General features: G+C 41.1%; 1 protein-coding gene across 1 annotated transcript in view; it reads right to left on the minus strand.

Moving 5' to 3' along the window:
* Positions 1-1,340: 1,340 nt before the first annotated feature.
* The window catches only part of IGF2R (insulin-like growth factor 2 receptor), a 56,818-nt gene continuing 41,426 nt past the window's right edge, over positions 1,341-16,732 (minus strand). Inside the window, exons 35-48 of the mRNA XM_010158416.1 lie at positions 14,877-15,089; positions 13,864-14,013; positions 12,600-12,761; positions 11,916-12,123; positions 11,366-11,512; positions 10,668-10,902; positions 9,537-9,673; positions 8,354-8,468; positions 7,295-7,441; positions 5,701-5,885; positions 5,006-5,192; positions 3,888-4,052; positions 3,201-3,270; positions 1,341-2,775 (exon numbers count right to left, since the gene is read on the minus strand). Of these exons, the coding sequence (XP_010156718.1) occupies positions 2,374-2,775; positions 3,201-3,270; positions 3,888-4,052; positions 5,006-5,192; positions 5,701-5,885; positions 7,295-7,441; positions 8,354-8,468; positions 9,537-9,673; positions 10,668-10,902; positions 11,366-11,512; positions 11,916-12,123; positions 12,600-12,761; positions 13,864-14,013; positions 14,877-15,089 (2,523 nt within the window). The 3' untranslated portion in view covers positions 1,341-2,373. The remainder of the gene's footprint in view (positions 2,776-3,200; positions 3,271-3,887; positions 4,053-5,005; positions 5,193-5,700; positions 5,886-7,294; positions 7,442-8,353; positions 8,469-9,536; positions 9,674-10,667; positions 10,903-11,365; positions 11,513-11,915; positions 12,124-12,599; positions 12,762-13,863; positions 14,014-14,876; positions 15,090-16,732) is intronic.

Consider the following 16,732-nt stretch of genomic DNA (forward strand, 5'->3'; position numbering starts at 1 on the left):
CCCCCTCTCCCGCAGCCACTTACAGCAGTGTTACCCCAAGCACAGCACCACCCCACAGTGGACCTTTGCCTCCATGGCTGCGAGGGCTCTGTGCAGAGCTGGGGAGGGGGACAGGGTGGGAGCCCGCAGCCTCCAGCCACGGAAACCAAACTCAAGGCCTGCCAGGGAAGTGGGTGAAGTTTAGAGCCAAGAGGCTGTACCTTGAAAACACACCCCAACACACTCACATTGCCTCTTTCCAGGCGTTTTTCAGCTGGTAACAGTGTACGTAAGCTCCACGTGAACCAGAAGTTAGATCCACTGAGCCTTTCCCCCCACCCTTTCTGCAGCGCAGACAGCAGCGGTTAAGCAGGGTATTCTAGTGGAAAAAGCCTGGTGATGCAATGGATGCATCTGGCTCTGAACAAGGTCAGATTCGGGCAGCCTACCTACCAGTGCCAAGCTAGGAAGCGGGCAGTAGTTCAACAGTTGCTGGGCACTGAAGTCACGCAACGCTGCTGTCAGCTGCACATCAGAAAGACACCATCGATACTGCTGAGGTAAGCTCCCCAGGCAGAGTACCTCTGCTCTACCCAGGCCTCGTTACGCACAGTCACAACGAGGAGATCGAGCGGTGTTACACCTTAATACATGGGAAACCATTTAATACATGGGAAACCATTTCAGGCAGCAGTTGATGGATCAAACAGTTCCAGGATGCCAGCCTGGAAGACCTGGACAAGGCAAACAGCGTTCTTCAACATCCTTTGAGAGAACTGTTGCAATGGTAACCGACAGTATTAAAAAATACACCAAGCATTAACCTAACACTAAATACCAAAACTGCTGCTTTTGTTTTAAGTATGACAAGATGCAGCTTCAGCTGAACTGATTTAGAGCTTCACTGGTAACAATACAAGAAGAAAACTCAAGTCTGACAAAAGAAATAACACACCACCGGGGCTCACCTATATATTCTGATCTTTGTCAAACATCAGTTCCCGTACTGCGTATACCATTAAGATACTAACTGTAACAGCAAATAAAGAGTATCACCAGGCTGATGGGCAGCATCAGAGACTATGTGTAATAAAGATTCCAGACTTGAGATGTGGGATTTGGAATACCCACTTCATACCTTTTATTGAAATTGCTGAATACTTTATTTTACACTATTTTGATTCAAAATGGAGTTTTTATAAAAAGAAACCATTGTTGAAACTGAGTAAGCCAGCCAAAAGGAACACTGAAAAGTCTCAAAAATTTCTGACCAATGTACTTGTAGGTACCAATTGTATGTTGTCTTGAAACCTTACAATCGCCCATAATTTAATTTAGAAAACACGTGGAGAAGAGCAAGACTGCTAGAGGAAATTTGACTTGCATTCACTGCCAGCAACATTTCACAATCAACGACCACAGCCAGGACTGTAGCAGAAGAGCTAGAACTTAGGCTGTGAGAAAATATTGGTCCACATTTTTTTCTTGTGAATACCACCAGAGAGGTGTTGTATCGACCAGGCTCCTCCAGTTGTTAGGCTTTTCTTGGTGAGGACAAACTAGGCAGTGCAGATTGTATTATAGGAATTATGTCTCTATGTCCTTGAAAACTCTAGTTCTCCGTGCAGTCGGCCTAGTCCAGCCATAATGGGGAGGGAGGGGAAGAAATCTTTGGGTGCTTCTCAGCTGCTCAGGCAAATACTGATGAGGTCAGTCACATGACCAGTACCAAAAAAAATATCATGCAAAGAACAGCAACCATTTCAGGCTAAAGCTATACAGAGCTGTACCTTTCAGTCAATACCTTTGAACCAATGATCTGTTTAAATTAGAATGGATATTCAAATTTACAGGATAAGTTAGACCAGTTCCAAAATTTACATCAAATCATCCCAACACACAAAAGTTATATTTTTTTCCTTGTCTTACGATGGGTGAACCCATAGAATAATACCCTGCCGGCAGGAAGAACATGTTGCTATGAAGCAAACCTGAGTAGTGAGGATCAATAAATACAAGGAGTTAAATGCTAGTAGTCAGATAACTCGAGTCTCAGGAGCCAGGGGCTTCATTGAGCCTTAATCCTTTCCTTCCAAAGGTTTCTCTTTTTTAAGCAAGCATTTGACATCTATGCTGAGGCCTAAAAAAAAAAGTGTGTTCTGGCTAGAGAGAGTCAGCACAACTCAGCCAACTGGATGCTAGAAATCCAGTCATTACTGAACAGATCATTGTAAACAATCAAGAAATCTTTCTCTTCTTCCCTTTTCAATGGTTTCTTGTTAAAGGCAAAATTCAGAAAAATCTTTCAGGCTGAAGTCCTCATATTTGGTTGGAAATGTTGTCCCATTATATATAATCTCTCTATACATATTTGATTAGGCACAAGAGGGGTTATTAAACATTCAACAAGTCCTCATCACTATCATCATGAAACGAAACTGTATTTGTAGAGTTCTGTGCCTGCTGCTGGCCTGGCCTGGCTTTTGCTTTCCTTTCGTTTCCCCCATTCAGCAAATAAGCTTTGTCATCACTTCCAAAACTGGGTGGCTTCTTTTGTGGATGCTTGCTCTTGTCTAGTCCTCTTCCCGTCTGAATCTTTACATCTGGAATGGTTAACACTTCATCCTCACTGTCCAGGTCATCCACATGGAGAGAGGTAAAGGCTTCAGATGTAACAGATTTGGTAGTAATGTGACCATTCTCTTGCCCGCCTTTTGCTGTTCTTTGATTTGGTGCTGCTATTTCCTCCATAAGCCACTCTGTTTCATTCTCATTAGCTTCTTCTTCACTGTTTATCTGCAAGAAAAAAAAAAAGTAAGAGACTGCATATACCACTCTAAGACTGTCACATACTGATCTGCCCAGCTGCCAGACCCCACACCACACGTGGCCTTCAGTTTAGTAGTAAGACAGTAATACTGCAAGAGCGTTCTGTTACTATTGCTTTTCACTATGCCTGGAACAGACTCCTTTCTCTTCCTGTATGTTTATGTGCTACTTGGCTATATATGGACTGCTCTTCATTTCCTCAACTCTGTCTTCCCTTCCCATTTCACAATATAAATGCAGGTATCTTGGCTACTTGGCTTTCCTGAAGCCACACAGTATCGTTTCCATGCACTGAAGGAACTAGGAATTAAGGGAGTGAGTTTATTTAATGGAAGTGTCACATTAAGAAAACTTGAAAAGAAACAAAACCTTTGATTTTGCCACTGGATTACCTTTGTGTATTTGTAGGAAACACCGGATGTTCTTCTGCAGCAGTTTGTTATCTTGTTTATTACGATTTCCCTAAAGAAGGGGAAGAACACTGCATTAGCGAGACTGTATCCCCCTTATTAGCCCTCACTCTTCTTCACTGGATTTTTACCATCAGCAAAAGCACTTCACCGAGCAAGCTGCAAGCTATTGCACAGTGACACCTGACCTTGAACCACTCTAACAAAATTCAGTCCATGATGATGTACATCCTTCCCACAGCTTCAGGATGACTGTTCTGAAACACCACTGGCCTTTAGGCCTCAGGCTGAAAAAAATCCCAAACTTGTTTGGAAAGCAGAGAAACTGCAGGACTTGCACTTGTTCCTTCTGCTGCTGTGTGGTTCCAGCTTGACACCATAAAAGCAGAGGGCTATCGAATACTAACCATACTGTCACATTGTTTTACCCTTCTTAATTAGCAGTCATCCACAACAGGGACTAGCCCAATTCAACTGTGCACTCCAGCCCTCTTTACATGGACCTTCTGACAGGAATGGGGAATTCGGGGGGAAAAAACAGAAGTTTGTACAGTTTATGCCGTCAACTGAAAAACAGAACTTAAGTCTCTGAAGTCTACTACTTCCCTTTCACTGAGGAAACCAAGAAACTACCAAAGAAACTCCTAAAACCTTCCAATCACTTCTTACCTCCTCTCTTTTTTGTAGAACAGCAAGATTACTAGGCATGCAGTGAGAACAACTAGGAGGACACTCAGCACAGCACCAACAGCCTGACTTCTCCTTGAAAGGCCTTTATGTACTTGGGCCTCCTGATCAGTCTGGTGCTCATGGCTTCCTGAGTCACTGGTTGATCTAATGACATAAATTGGGAAGAAAAGGACAAGTAAGAGCTATTGACCAGTTGTACCAAACTGAATTAGAAGCAGCAGATTCAAAGAAATTAAACACAACACACCATCCTGTTGGTCCTACCTAACAGCTATAAAGAATCGAATGCAGGGGATTTTGTTCTAGGTAAAAATCACTGAAAAATTAAAAGTGTACGTACTTGTGCCTGTATCCCGGTATGTTTCCCAACAATGCATAAAACTGATTACAGTCAAGACCGAAGTGCATGGATTAGGCACTCCAGAGCTTACACAGCAGCAGCTATCCACACAAAGCTGCTACCAAACCTGCACCTGAGCAAGCTGCAAAAGCTACAGAAGTTATTTCCCTTCCAGCTGACTATGGCACCACACAGATCTCAGTAGCTAGTTGTCTGTTTCAACCAGAATAAAGAGTTTCCCTACGTTTTCAAGCTAGCAGCCAGAAGGCGAACAGACCTAGAAGTAGTCACCCCATTCTTCCACAGTGAGGCTGCCTACATGTCAAGAATGCCAGTAAGCACCTAGACAGAGTCACATTGCTTTTAACACTGTCACCTCATTACTCCTTTTTGGATCTGCAGATAAGCTGATCATAATTAATTGCAGAAGTACCTCATTACTCCTCTAAGACCTGCAATGATTTTTCACTCTAGCCTGAAGAAGTAGGCAGATAGATGGAAAGGCCAGTCTGCCATGGCTTTAGAGATTTCCAGACAGTAAGGCAAGGAGGACAAAACACCTTACCCAAATACTAGTCTACTCCTCCCAGTAACATGAAACAGCATGTTCTGTTAGCTAGGTTGGGCTTTCCTTAGCAAGAACTACTGTAACCATGCCTCTCCGTTTCCCATGCAAACAAGCAGCTTTACATACAAAAAAGCCTTCAGCTGAGAAGTGCTGACAAGAGCCGCTTTCAGAAAATGGTTAACTACTCACATCAATGGGCACACAGCAGACGTGTACCAGGTAAATAAATACTGGCAGTCTGCTGTCTCGTGAAGGAATTCCGGAATGCCTTCCTTTACTTGTGGACTGCAGTGGAAGAAAATGGTGGAAGACACAAACTTTGATTTATCTTTACCACATCTGGACTCTGATGAAAATATGACATCCAAGTCATCATCTACAACGAGAAGAAAGACTTATAGTTTGCCAATTCCTTAAGAACACTCTATTAACACTAGACCCTGGAAAGTGACATATTTTTTCTGCAGTAACAGCTTACACTTCGCAGTATCTGCAGGTGAGCTTATACTTTTACATAGCTAATCCCATCAGCTGCTATGGAACAGTGGGCTAGGCTCTTCACAAGAAAAAGTAGCTAGACAAAGAGCAGCATTGCTTATGCAGCACAAGCACAGAGGAAAACGGGAAAGCAAGTCTTCTATCTTGACTTGTTTCTACTGAAGCCTTTCAACAAGCGTCAAGCCCAAAACCTATTAAGGCCACATTTGCAACTGAGCTCACACAATAAGAAAAAAAAAACACATCCTAAATTCTGCTAGACAGACTCTGGAATACCTTTACAGAAATGGATTAGCACAGATGATGTGAAACAAGAACCCTTTTCTGAGGAAGCAATTCACAAGAAATATCAAGCAATTCTGGCTAGTAAGCAAGTAAGTACTTACCCTCAACATAATATTTAGCTTTTCTGGCAGAACCAATTCTCCGAAAGCGACGTTCATTAGTTTTAACCTGGCAGATGTTTGCTCCAGAGCATTCTGGGAAACTTGAGTTTCTTATACCAGAGAGCTGAATTTCATATACATATTTATCACCATTTGTCCGTATGTCACCAGAAGCCATGTACAACCTGAGGAAAGAGAGGGCAATTCTATCCTTACATCTAAATTCATAGGTTTAGGTTTTTCCTAAAACATAAGACTGGCAAACAGAGGTAGCTGCTACCATTAGTTGATTCCAGAGCAAGCTGGAGTGACTGATTCAGCAACCAGAAAATATATAGGACTGAAGCTTCCTCCCCTGAACACTCCAAAATATTACAAACATTACAACAAATTTAGCATCCATATGATCTAAGAATGAACAGAAAGCAAACTTTTCTAGTTACACTGCCCTCAATAGGTGGATGTACACGTACATATCTCCAAAGGATGATGATAACTGGGGACAAAAGCATGATTCAGCAGCCCATACACCCTTGACCATAAGAACCATGTTGTGTGCTCTGTAGCTGTCACAAACAGCATAGCTTGGCTGTCTTCTCCAGGTGGGTAACTAGTTCTACTGCAAGTGGTACTTAAGTACTGTTTACAACTGCACCCTTTCACGCTGCTGGTCAGAGAGAGAGTGCTCTGAGATTCATAGATATGTGTTCTAGTCAGCTGCTCAAAAGCTGAGCTTGCTCAACTATGACTTGCCCTTAATCTGACATTACATCAAGTTTTACTGTTGTCCTGACTTCCCTCCTCTTTCATCCCAGCCTGTTTGACTTTTCGTTTCTTCTTTACGCTTGCAATGCTGTTGCCACATGCACACAGCAAGTTTATTCACAACACTTCTGCTCAGTTACTCCGACCCTGCACATGAATGGTTTGTGCCCTGCAAGCAGAGTTTATTCTTCCCGTAACACTAGTACGCGCAGATTGCCTTCCAAAATGCTAGCACTGACATTAAATGTAATAGCTCATAAGAGATTCTGGACTAGTTATGTGCAACGTGTAGCAGTCAGTGTAACCACTGGGCTGCCCTGCCTTCTCCTGAATTCAGTCATGCTTGACCATCCCTCCAGAGCTGTCCTTCCTCACTTCTAAGGCTTCGGAAGCATGGGTCCCTACTTCCATATGGATTGTCTGAGCTATGTAAAAAGCCAAGGAGTACTCTAGGTGTGGGGGGGGAAAGGTTATCTGGCACTGAACTAATGTCTACAACGCTATGGAAGAGACCCATCACCCACAATAAAGAGATCTAACATCAAGGTGCAGGCTTTTAGGCTAGCCTTGAGTACACCTGGACATGCTCAAAGCTGTAGGCGCCACTGTGAGCTGCACCATTAATGTCACCTTTAGGTCAGATGAATTCAGTGCTATTTCCACTCTGACAGCTAAGAACTGTAAGGAAACACTGACTATTCACACCAAGCTCATTTTTCTTGTAGTACAGTTCTACAGGACTAAGGTGTTGTAGTTTTCAGTTGTTGGGGTTTTGGTTAGGTTTTTTTGTTGTTTGAGGTGGGGTGTTTAGATTTTTTTTTTTACTTACTTGTAATAAACATCCCCTAAGGAGAAGTTTTTCCCAGTTGCAGGATTAATAACTGTTCCGTTCACCACCTCCACCTCCTGCTGCTTCACAGCACAAGCTGCACGTGTGTCCCAAGTGATGTAATAAGCACAGTTTTCTTCATCAAACCTACCAAAACCAGACACAACTCATCATTCCAGGAAACAGCAACAAGTGATTAGTGTCTTGAAAAAGCTAAGACACACAGCTGCTAACCCATGTGGGGGAACGTCCTGCCTAAGCATCATGTGAAGAGCAAGCTAAAATAGTCAAGTGGCACTCAAAAATAGCTACTTGAAGAGTTTCACTGTGTTTTTCTGCAGTTCTAAGACCTAAAAAGACCTAGCTACAACTTGAACTTCCTACTTCAAAAGTTCCAGAAGTCACACAGTGTATCAGAGGGTTTTATAAAAATATTTTAGCTAATGGCTGCTCCTGGTATGTTTAGCATGCTGCACACATTAACTAGGACAAGGAACCAGTCAGATTTTGCTGCCTCGCTCTTTGACTCACACAGAGCACCTTGCTCAGTTTCCCAAACAATATACAGGTAACCAAAACAAGACTAAGCAAAAAGCCATCAAGCTTTCTTAGTATTTGTGATTACACATACATACCTCACTTCGGACAGCTTGTGGTTAAATAACCTGCATTGAGGCAACAATAAACCATTTTTTTTACTGGCTCAATCACTTACCTAGAGTAAGTGTTCTCTATTAAACAGATTTCGGGCAAAGTTAAGAGTGGCTACACTACAATTGGCATTGAAAGCAACAGCATTCCAGCCACTGTCAGATCTAATTTGAAAGTAGAATGCCTAAGTTTTTGCCCAGAAACTTTAACATAAATATAGAATACAATGTTTAAGGAAGTGAACAGGTGCAGCAACCCCAGAAGATCCACGTCTTACAGGTACAGACCAAGGGCTGTTTTAGGGACTGTCCAACAGAAGGGCACTGTCCTGAGACTTAAGTTTACTAGAGAGGTACAAAGGAATAAACCATGAAGATAAACCAAGAAGTATGTTAGTTCGTTACTCACCTCTGCAGCATGGGCATGCCAACTGTTTTTGCGCACTTCAGCTCTATAATTGTCGTTACTTTCTTGTTTTTCCCACATTCCTGCCCACTGGAGTAACTAATATACACTGAATCAGCTAGAAGAGAAAAATGGTGACAACTCAAGCTTTTTGTTAGCAGCTGTCAAAAATTCCCTTTGGTTATTCTCCAGACTTCATTAGTTTAGATTAACTTGCAGGGTTTTTCTTCTCCTGCATAGAACATCATCAGTTACAGCACTTCAGCAACTTGAGACCTTCGCATTGATGATCATTTAAAAAAATAAATCATTCCTCAAACACCTTTGTACTTACATTCTACCATGTGTTCAGGTCAACAGCATGACCATAACAAATGTTTACATTTAAGACATCATTTTTTAAACATAAATGAAGATATCCATTTATAAAGAACTCCGGCAATAAACACATGCAATACATCCCAATGTTTTTGTAGCTGGATGGAGGATTTCCCTCAATTTCACAAACTCGGCAGCAATTTAAAAACTGTTCTTTAAACTGAAAACTTGGGGAAGGTTGAGTTTGTTTGGTGGGGTTTTTTTGGGGGTGGTGGTGGTGGGTTTTTTTGGTTTTGTTTGTTTGTTTAATTCCTTTTGTTAGGGGTGAAGCCAATTAGCTATCTTTCACATGCTGCTTTAATTGAAGAAATTAGTGGACACAGAATAAGTCTTTCAAAGCAGGATGAACAAAAATAATCCCCCCTCCCACAATTACAGAATCACAGGCTGGTTGAGGTTGGAAGACAACTCTGGAGGTCATCTGGTCCAAACCCTGCTGGAGCAGGGCTACCTGGAGCCGACTCTCCAGGACCAGACAGCTTTTGCATATCTCCAAGGAGGGAGACTCCACAATCTTTTCGGGCAACCTGTGCGGTGAGGGTGACTGAGCACTAGCAAAATTAGTGCCTCTTGACACTCAGACGGACAACCCACTTTAGAGTTTTAATTACAATACTATTTGCTTCCATGTTTTCTCATGGCTTAAATACCACTTAAGCTTGAGTAGTAGTATTTACGGATTTTGGCTTTAAACAGAGGATTTACTGGTAAAGATATTTCAAAAATCAAGGCTTCACCATAATTTAAATAACCACTATAGCAAGGTTGTAAGATTTAACCATCTTTCTACAGGAACAAAAAGTTCTACCTGTCACATTGAGCTTCTGTGTATGAACAAGTCCAAGAACTTGAACGTCTCCATTGTTGCTTTTCCTACAAATACTAGCTCTTTCAGGGCAGCCTGTGGGTCCCTCATGTACCCTCTGACAGAGATTCACATAGTACCTACAGAAAACATGGTAGACAAAATTTTAAAATCAATTAGGCTAAAGTGAAAAAGTGAGATATAAACTTCAGAATCCTTATGGGAAGCTAGAAAGATTGAAAGAAATGGAATACTCTAATTAGCTGACAGAATAAAGCATGTACTAAGGTTTAGAAGGTTACTTCTAGCTACTCTTTTTAAGTAAATGACTGTGGAAAAAAATTGATCATTTACCAGATTAGTTCACTAGTTAGTTTTGACCTAGGTCAAAATAAGAAATTGGAACCAAGTCAGAAAATGCTCAAAAGTTTTTTCAGCTATAAAGGGTATGGTACTATCCTAAATTCAACTTTTCTTCAGAGCTATACCAGTTAAAGTTTTATCAGAGCAGAGGAACAAGTAGCAAGGCGGTGAATGAAACAGTTCTGTTACCCCACAGCTCATAATTGTAGAATTAGATGCTCTTATCCTTCCCAGTTAACTTCTATTTGCTAACTGGTGGGGGGAGGCTGGAGAGGTTGATAACTTCCTGCGATTCGTATGTATGAGTATCATAAATATCATTCATAAGTATCAACTTACAAGGAATGGGGAGGAAAAAGCCCTACTTAAAACTTTAGACAAGAAATTACACGCTTGAGTCAAAAGGCAGCAACTGGGTCGTTCGTTTTTGTTCAACATGATTGAGAAAAAAAAATGCATTTAAACTACAAAATTACTTTAAGATAGCAGTTTAACTAGAAAGCCTTTAAAAAGCTTTTAGTTTAGACTTATTCATCCTTTAAAAAGGCTTACCAGTAAAGGGAAGGGGTGAGGATGAAGACAGTAATTATTCACCCTTTTCAGATAAAATGGGTTCCTTTCTGGGGTTTTTACATCTAAAGGCAGTGTTAATCAGCAGCAGTTTTAAGACACTATCAGCAATTTAAACAGACTCTGAACAGGGACCAAACCGAAGTACCATGCCACATTACAACTTCCACTGTATTGATCAGCAAGCTGCTCATTACTCACGAGTTCCCATTGTGGAAAAAGATCCACGATCCTGTCAAGGAAGAGAGCATTCTCAAGTCGTAAGTTCTGTGTTTTTGGACAAACTTGCACTCCATCTTCTTGGGAGGACAAACAGCCTGAGTCCTCCATTCAAATGTCACAGCACAGCCAAGTGTCTCACTCAGGAGCTGTGGTGTCCCAACACCAGCATTTTCATCACAGGTAAAGATAATGGTAGATTCCCTTCTTGCAGTTGCTATAAGGGGGAAGGTTGGGGGAAACAAGGAAAAAATACTTTGCAAGAAGCTTTCAGGCACGTATGGATTTTACCATAGCAATTTTGTGGTATCAACACAAATTTTAATCGGGAATTTTTCAGATAGCAAAGAGGAACAAATGCTTTATCTAGCAATTTCATTCCCTAGGTTAGCTTTCATGCTTTTTGGAAAGTAGTGTTCCTTCCAAAACAAGTGATCTCTATCAAAGCAGAGTCATCACTTATTATTTGAACACCCATGATCTCAAGGCACGAACTTTTTATTTCAAAAGTATTTTGCTCATTCACTTGAGTAGAGTCAGGTTTGTCCCACAGATTCTTTGTCTTACCCACTCTTACTCCTTTAATCCCCTTGTATTGCATCAGAGGTCTTTTTGCCCATCCCTGTATAACTCCCTGTATTAGCCCAGGTCCTTGCACGTGAAGAATAGGATGTTCTTACCGTTACCACAGAACCCCCACTTTCCATCTCCCTGGTAGTTTCCAGTTGTAGCACACCATGGCCTATTCTTTTCTTCTGTTATACATTCCTTATAGGTCTTCCCTTTGTACTTGAAGGGGAACACACAAAGCTCTCCCTTTTCAGTCACTGAGAAGGAAAGGTATATCCTCTTAATGACATGCAGCAGAATAGCAGGCATATCCACATTCAGGACCATAGCCAAAACCTGTACTTCGATACTGAAGAAAAGCCATAGGCAGACAACAGAAATACTGAAACATTTAGTCTAAATCCAATTAGAAAACTAGGATCTAATATCCAATTAGCTACAATCATCCCTACAGAAAAGTTGCACTCTGCCTTCTAGGAGATAGTGTAGTCATTGCAGATTAGTATGGTGCATTCAATTTAACAAAACTCCATGTTTCCATTGATGTATGCAAAATCCATGCTGCTTCCTTCCCGTGACAACAAACCCTCATATTTTACAGGTAAAAAAAAAAAGCTGACAAGTTTTTATACATAAAGAATGTGTCTGTTCCAATCTCACCTGGTGGGCACCAATCCCCTCCTGTGTACTGCAAGATGACCGTTTCACCCTGGTGGCTATAGTCCAGTTTCATTTCCTTTATGTTTCCAAAGGATGACACACCACTTTCAGATGTCAGACACACTGCCCCATCTTTGCACTTTCCCTGGGGCACGTCTGCTGCCTTACTGCATACACCAATATGGTAACTGTTGAGTCCAGAAAATACCTGTGGGGACATCCAGAAGCATCACAGACAAGGCTGCCTCAGAGCCTACAGTCAATACTTAGAAGAAACCACCAGAGTGCTTTATGAATGAAGTCTCATGCAGGAGGAAAATAGGATAACTAGTTCTGCAATCTGGCCTTCCTTAAAGTGACAGAACTGCAGATAAAGTACTCCCACAGAACCAAGGACATAGTCTGTTCAGCAGACTTGTTGTCATGTTCAGGATTCTGCCACAGGTAAAAGATTTCTCCTTCCTTTCGTCATTAGTATGTCCATGAACTTCCCTCAAAAACATTAAAAACCTAATCTTATTCCCTCTGTCAGAGGCCGCACAAATATTAACACTGGCCACAGCTGCAGCACATGCTGCAGCCTCCTCTCACCCCCCAGGACACTTAAAAGAAGCCCCTGGTTTGGTTTTAAAACTTGAAAAACAAAAACAATGAAAAAGAAGTCACACCACCAGAAGGCGTTACCTCAAATGATCTTCCAGAAAGGCTGGTCAGGTTAAAAGTATAGTGTAGCTGTTCATCAGTCACAGAACAGCCTGAAGTTTTCACTTTATCAGGACACACAACTGGAGTTTCCCACTCAAACACAAAACTGCAGTCGAGTTTCCTTATCATCTTTGGCTTTCCCTGTCACCAAAAACACAGCAAGATACATTGGGTTTAATATGTGGGCAGTTTGTCGTTCTTTCTGTTCCCCCCACCTCCAACAGTTAACCTCAGCTCTTGCTGAGGCTAGACTTGACGGGCTGTAAGACAAACACCATGCCCTCCTACAACAAGCAGTACCAAGAAAGCTACGAGTGAAGTACATTCTACCTAGCAATAGAAAACAATTAAAGCAGTAATTGAAGTACAGAAGCTTTCTTATTAGTTAGAGATTTTCATGTTCAGCTTTATTGCAAGCAGCAATAAAAGTGAAAGCACTGTTTCTGCATGGTAGAGAACGTTAAGAATGTTCAGTGAATTAAGGTTTAGAAAGAATGCTGTTTCCTTTGTCATATTTTAAATAAAAATTAGTATGGCCTGCGTAATATTCAGAGCTACCGAGGGCTTCAGCTCACGCCCCATGTTGACAGAAAATGGTTCCACTGAGCATCTTCAACAAGATCTAGACTGTCAAACATCATACCTAAGTGCTTCTCTACAGTTTGTTAAAGCATTCATAAGATTCAGGAAGTGTTAGATTCACACCATTGTGCGACCTCAATTTACCGTTCACGTATCAACAGAAAAAAACCCCAAGTATCTAAACGTAAATTCATAAAGCTGTGTAAGATTACAGAAAAGGCTGCAACAGAGGGGAAATGTCTCACAGCAGTATCTTCACAAACAGTTACACTGGCTCTTGTGTTAGCTTGTGGCACAAGTACAAGCTTTTGGACCTAGACAAGGTGCAACACAGCACTGAGTTTAAACGCCAGCAATAAGTTATCGCTACATTACTTCAGTGGAATCTGATCCCTGAAACCATCAGAACCCGCTACTCTGAAGCCCAAAGTTCATGCGCCATGAAATTTTACCTGGTTAAGAATATAAATACTAAAGTATTTAAGTGTGAAGTATTTAAGTGGTTAACAGTACAAATACTAAGTATATTCCATGTCGAAACAAGTCCATCCTTACATGCTAGAAACAAATCCTTGATGGGGTTTTAAATAAAGCTAAACACTGGTTACTACCCACTTTCCATTTCACTCCAACATCAACATAAGTTTAACAGATGTCTTACCAGACTGGTTCCTTGGCTGCAGTGAAATACAATAAGAGAAGTATAGTTCAATTTGCTGTTCATCTGACAAGGAGTAGTGCTGTTGTAAGTGATGTAAACTTCATTTACTGCCTCATTTAACTTGGGAGGTTCAGTAATACGACCAATATCCTACACAAGCAAAAATATATATTGAGACAAATGAGACACACCTAGATTTCAGATCAGCCCAGAGATTCAGATCAATTCAGAATCATCCGTATGATATACATGGGAGAACAACTACTGCACTTTTGAAAACAGCATTCCATACTCCAAGTTGTTACATTTCAATCCTAACAAAACAAATTGATTAAGCTTGACAAAAGCCAGGGAGGTGCTGCACCTTACAGGTAGACTCTTCTTTAAATCACTGTGTCAAAATAGCAGCACATCATTTAAAGATAGTGTAACATTAACAATTGAGTACGGTTCCTAGATCAACAGGGAAGTTTGTGGAAAACAATCTCAACTTTTCATGTGCATCTTCTACAGCTCACAAACAAGCCCTCAAAAGTAAGAACCTACATCTCTGAAGGTAATAACACTGACAAGGTAACCAATATTCTGTCACAGGCTTGCTATTCATGCCCCTGCTAAGTTCTTACATGAAGGTACTAAATGTGTTCTGGAGCATATCAGGGGATCAATCACACCATTTCTATGCCACAGAATGGCAGACTAAGGCATTCTGCTTCCCAGTCTCTGTTTTTGGCACATGGCACTACTTGAAAAAATTCTCTGTAGTAATTTTTCATATTTGTCACAGCATGGAATCTCTGACACCTAAAAAAAAAAATCCACTGGGGTTCAGGACAGGAAGATACTTCTTCGTACGGAAAAGTGATGAAATTTTGCAGGGCAGATTTTTATTTTGTATTCCATTTCTTTACCCCATTGTCAAACCTCTGGTTCAAATCAGATCTCTAGGCAGGGATACTGTTTTAAACTAGCAAGGAAATGCATATTTCAGTGATTCCATGCATAGTACTTACTACTGGTGATTCATTAACAGGAACCATGCAAACAGCTGCTCCAGGTGGGCAATTTACATCTTTGATAGGATTGAGAGGCTCACAGATGTTGATGTAGAAGTCTGGAGAAACTTCTGTTATATCTTCATCCACAAATGCCTCGTAATACCCAGTGCGATGGATCAGAGGAGACAGGTCAATAACGGAACTGCCATTCAATACTGAGCACTTCACCTACAAGAAAGTAGGTTTTATTGCTCTTATTCTTTTACTATTGCTTTGATTTATTGACAGACATCCTGTCCTTCATAGAGCCAGACGTGTGGCTGCATTTAAGAAGTTTCAAATTTGATTTAAGTAAAGCAGCATTTGTTACAATTGTTGTTTGCCTACAGATACTGAACACCTACAAGCTACTTATGAAAAACCTCATCATTTAAACATTCTTATGGAATAAAGTCCCTACCAGAACAGCACCAAGATGTAAAGCTCTGGCATGCACACTTCAGCATACATAGCCAGAGTGTCTTCAGAGGATCGTTAGATCCCACAGTTCCTTTCTCTCCCCATCTCCCACACCTCATCGGGCCACCCCCAATAAACAAGCTTGGCTATAACAATGTAAAGTTACTGTACTGCAAGTTGATGGCTTGAGTACTGCATTTCCTCAGAACCTAAACTGCATGCATTCTTCAAGTTTTTAAGTCTACTAACAGCCTACCTGGAATTTAGGGAAGTCTGTTCTTGTTTAGGTACGAGACAAAGGAGCAACTAACAAAATTACCATTTAATTTCAGGACAAATAAGCATTGCTGCTACCTAGCTATCACCACACTGAAACAGCTGGGGTCACTGTGGATATACTGTGAAAAGTGATCAAAAATGCACAAACGATCACTGAAGAGTGTTAATAGGCTAGAAAACACAGTGGGTTTAGGCACTGTTGGCTTGTATTGCAGCATGGTACATACTGCTGGAGTGGAAACCAGAGCTATGTTTAGCAGGACTCTTACAAAAGAAGGAGAGGACATGTGACAGTTCCTGTCAGGGAAAGGAAAACCAGAAAGTGTTTTTCCTAAATGGAATTGAGAGCTGTGGTAGTACTAAGACAGTGATGAGGAGGAAAAACAACTTGTCACAGAAAATGATAGTCACACTTGAAATAATCAAGACAGTGAAAGGAATGATAATGCAGATTCACAAAAGGTAATGTTCAGGTGTTAAGAAGAGATCTGAATTTACCCTAGATCCCATTTAGCTTTCTATTCCTATTGCTGGCTTTTACTCTGTGCACTCAATACCAGAAACAACTTAACTAGTGGAAATTAACTAAAGTAAGACCAGCTCAAAGTATTGTCTGGAACACCAGTTCATCTGGAATTGACCAAATTACACTATTACAACATGTGTTACACAGCAGAGGCAGATCCCAAACTCATGCTGTCAAGGTTTATCTGGTTCTGCACTGAGCAAACTGATCATACACTTGCCTGTCCTCTAGTCACTTGCTTAGAAACAAAGCCTATGCCCATGCATAGAGATGCTGTCCATCCTCAGTCTAAGCTCTGTTGGCCTGTTGCATTGGAGGATCCTAACCATCAGTTCCCAAGAAGATGCCCTGTGAATTCCATATGAGCTGTAGAGAAAAAAGCAGCCAAGTAGGTTCCACAGAGGGGTTACTGTGAAACATTAAAGTTTTAACTTGACAGACCAGAAGTTTAACAAGTATTGTTCATTCTTGCTGAAAAAAAAGTCAGTAAGAAAAGGATTTGAGAACATGTTACATGAACTTGGGTTATGTACTACAGGACGAGAACTTTCCCTCAAGGAATTTAAAACATACACTGCTACTATGCTTAACCCTCCCTGAAATTTAG

This window comes from Eurypyga helias, unplaced genomic scaffold, assembly GCF_000690775.1.
Source record: "Eurypyga helias isolate BGI_N326 unplaced genomic scaffold, ASM69077v1 scaffold16379, whole genome shotgun sequence".
Taxonomy (NCBI): domain Eukaryota; kingdom Metazoa; phylum Chordata; class Aves; order Eurypygiformes; family Eurypygidae; genus Eurypyga; species Eurypyga helias.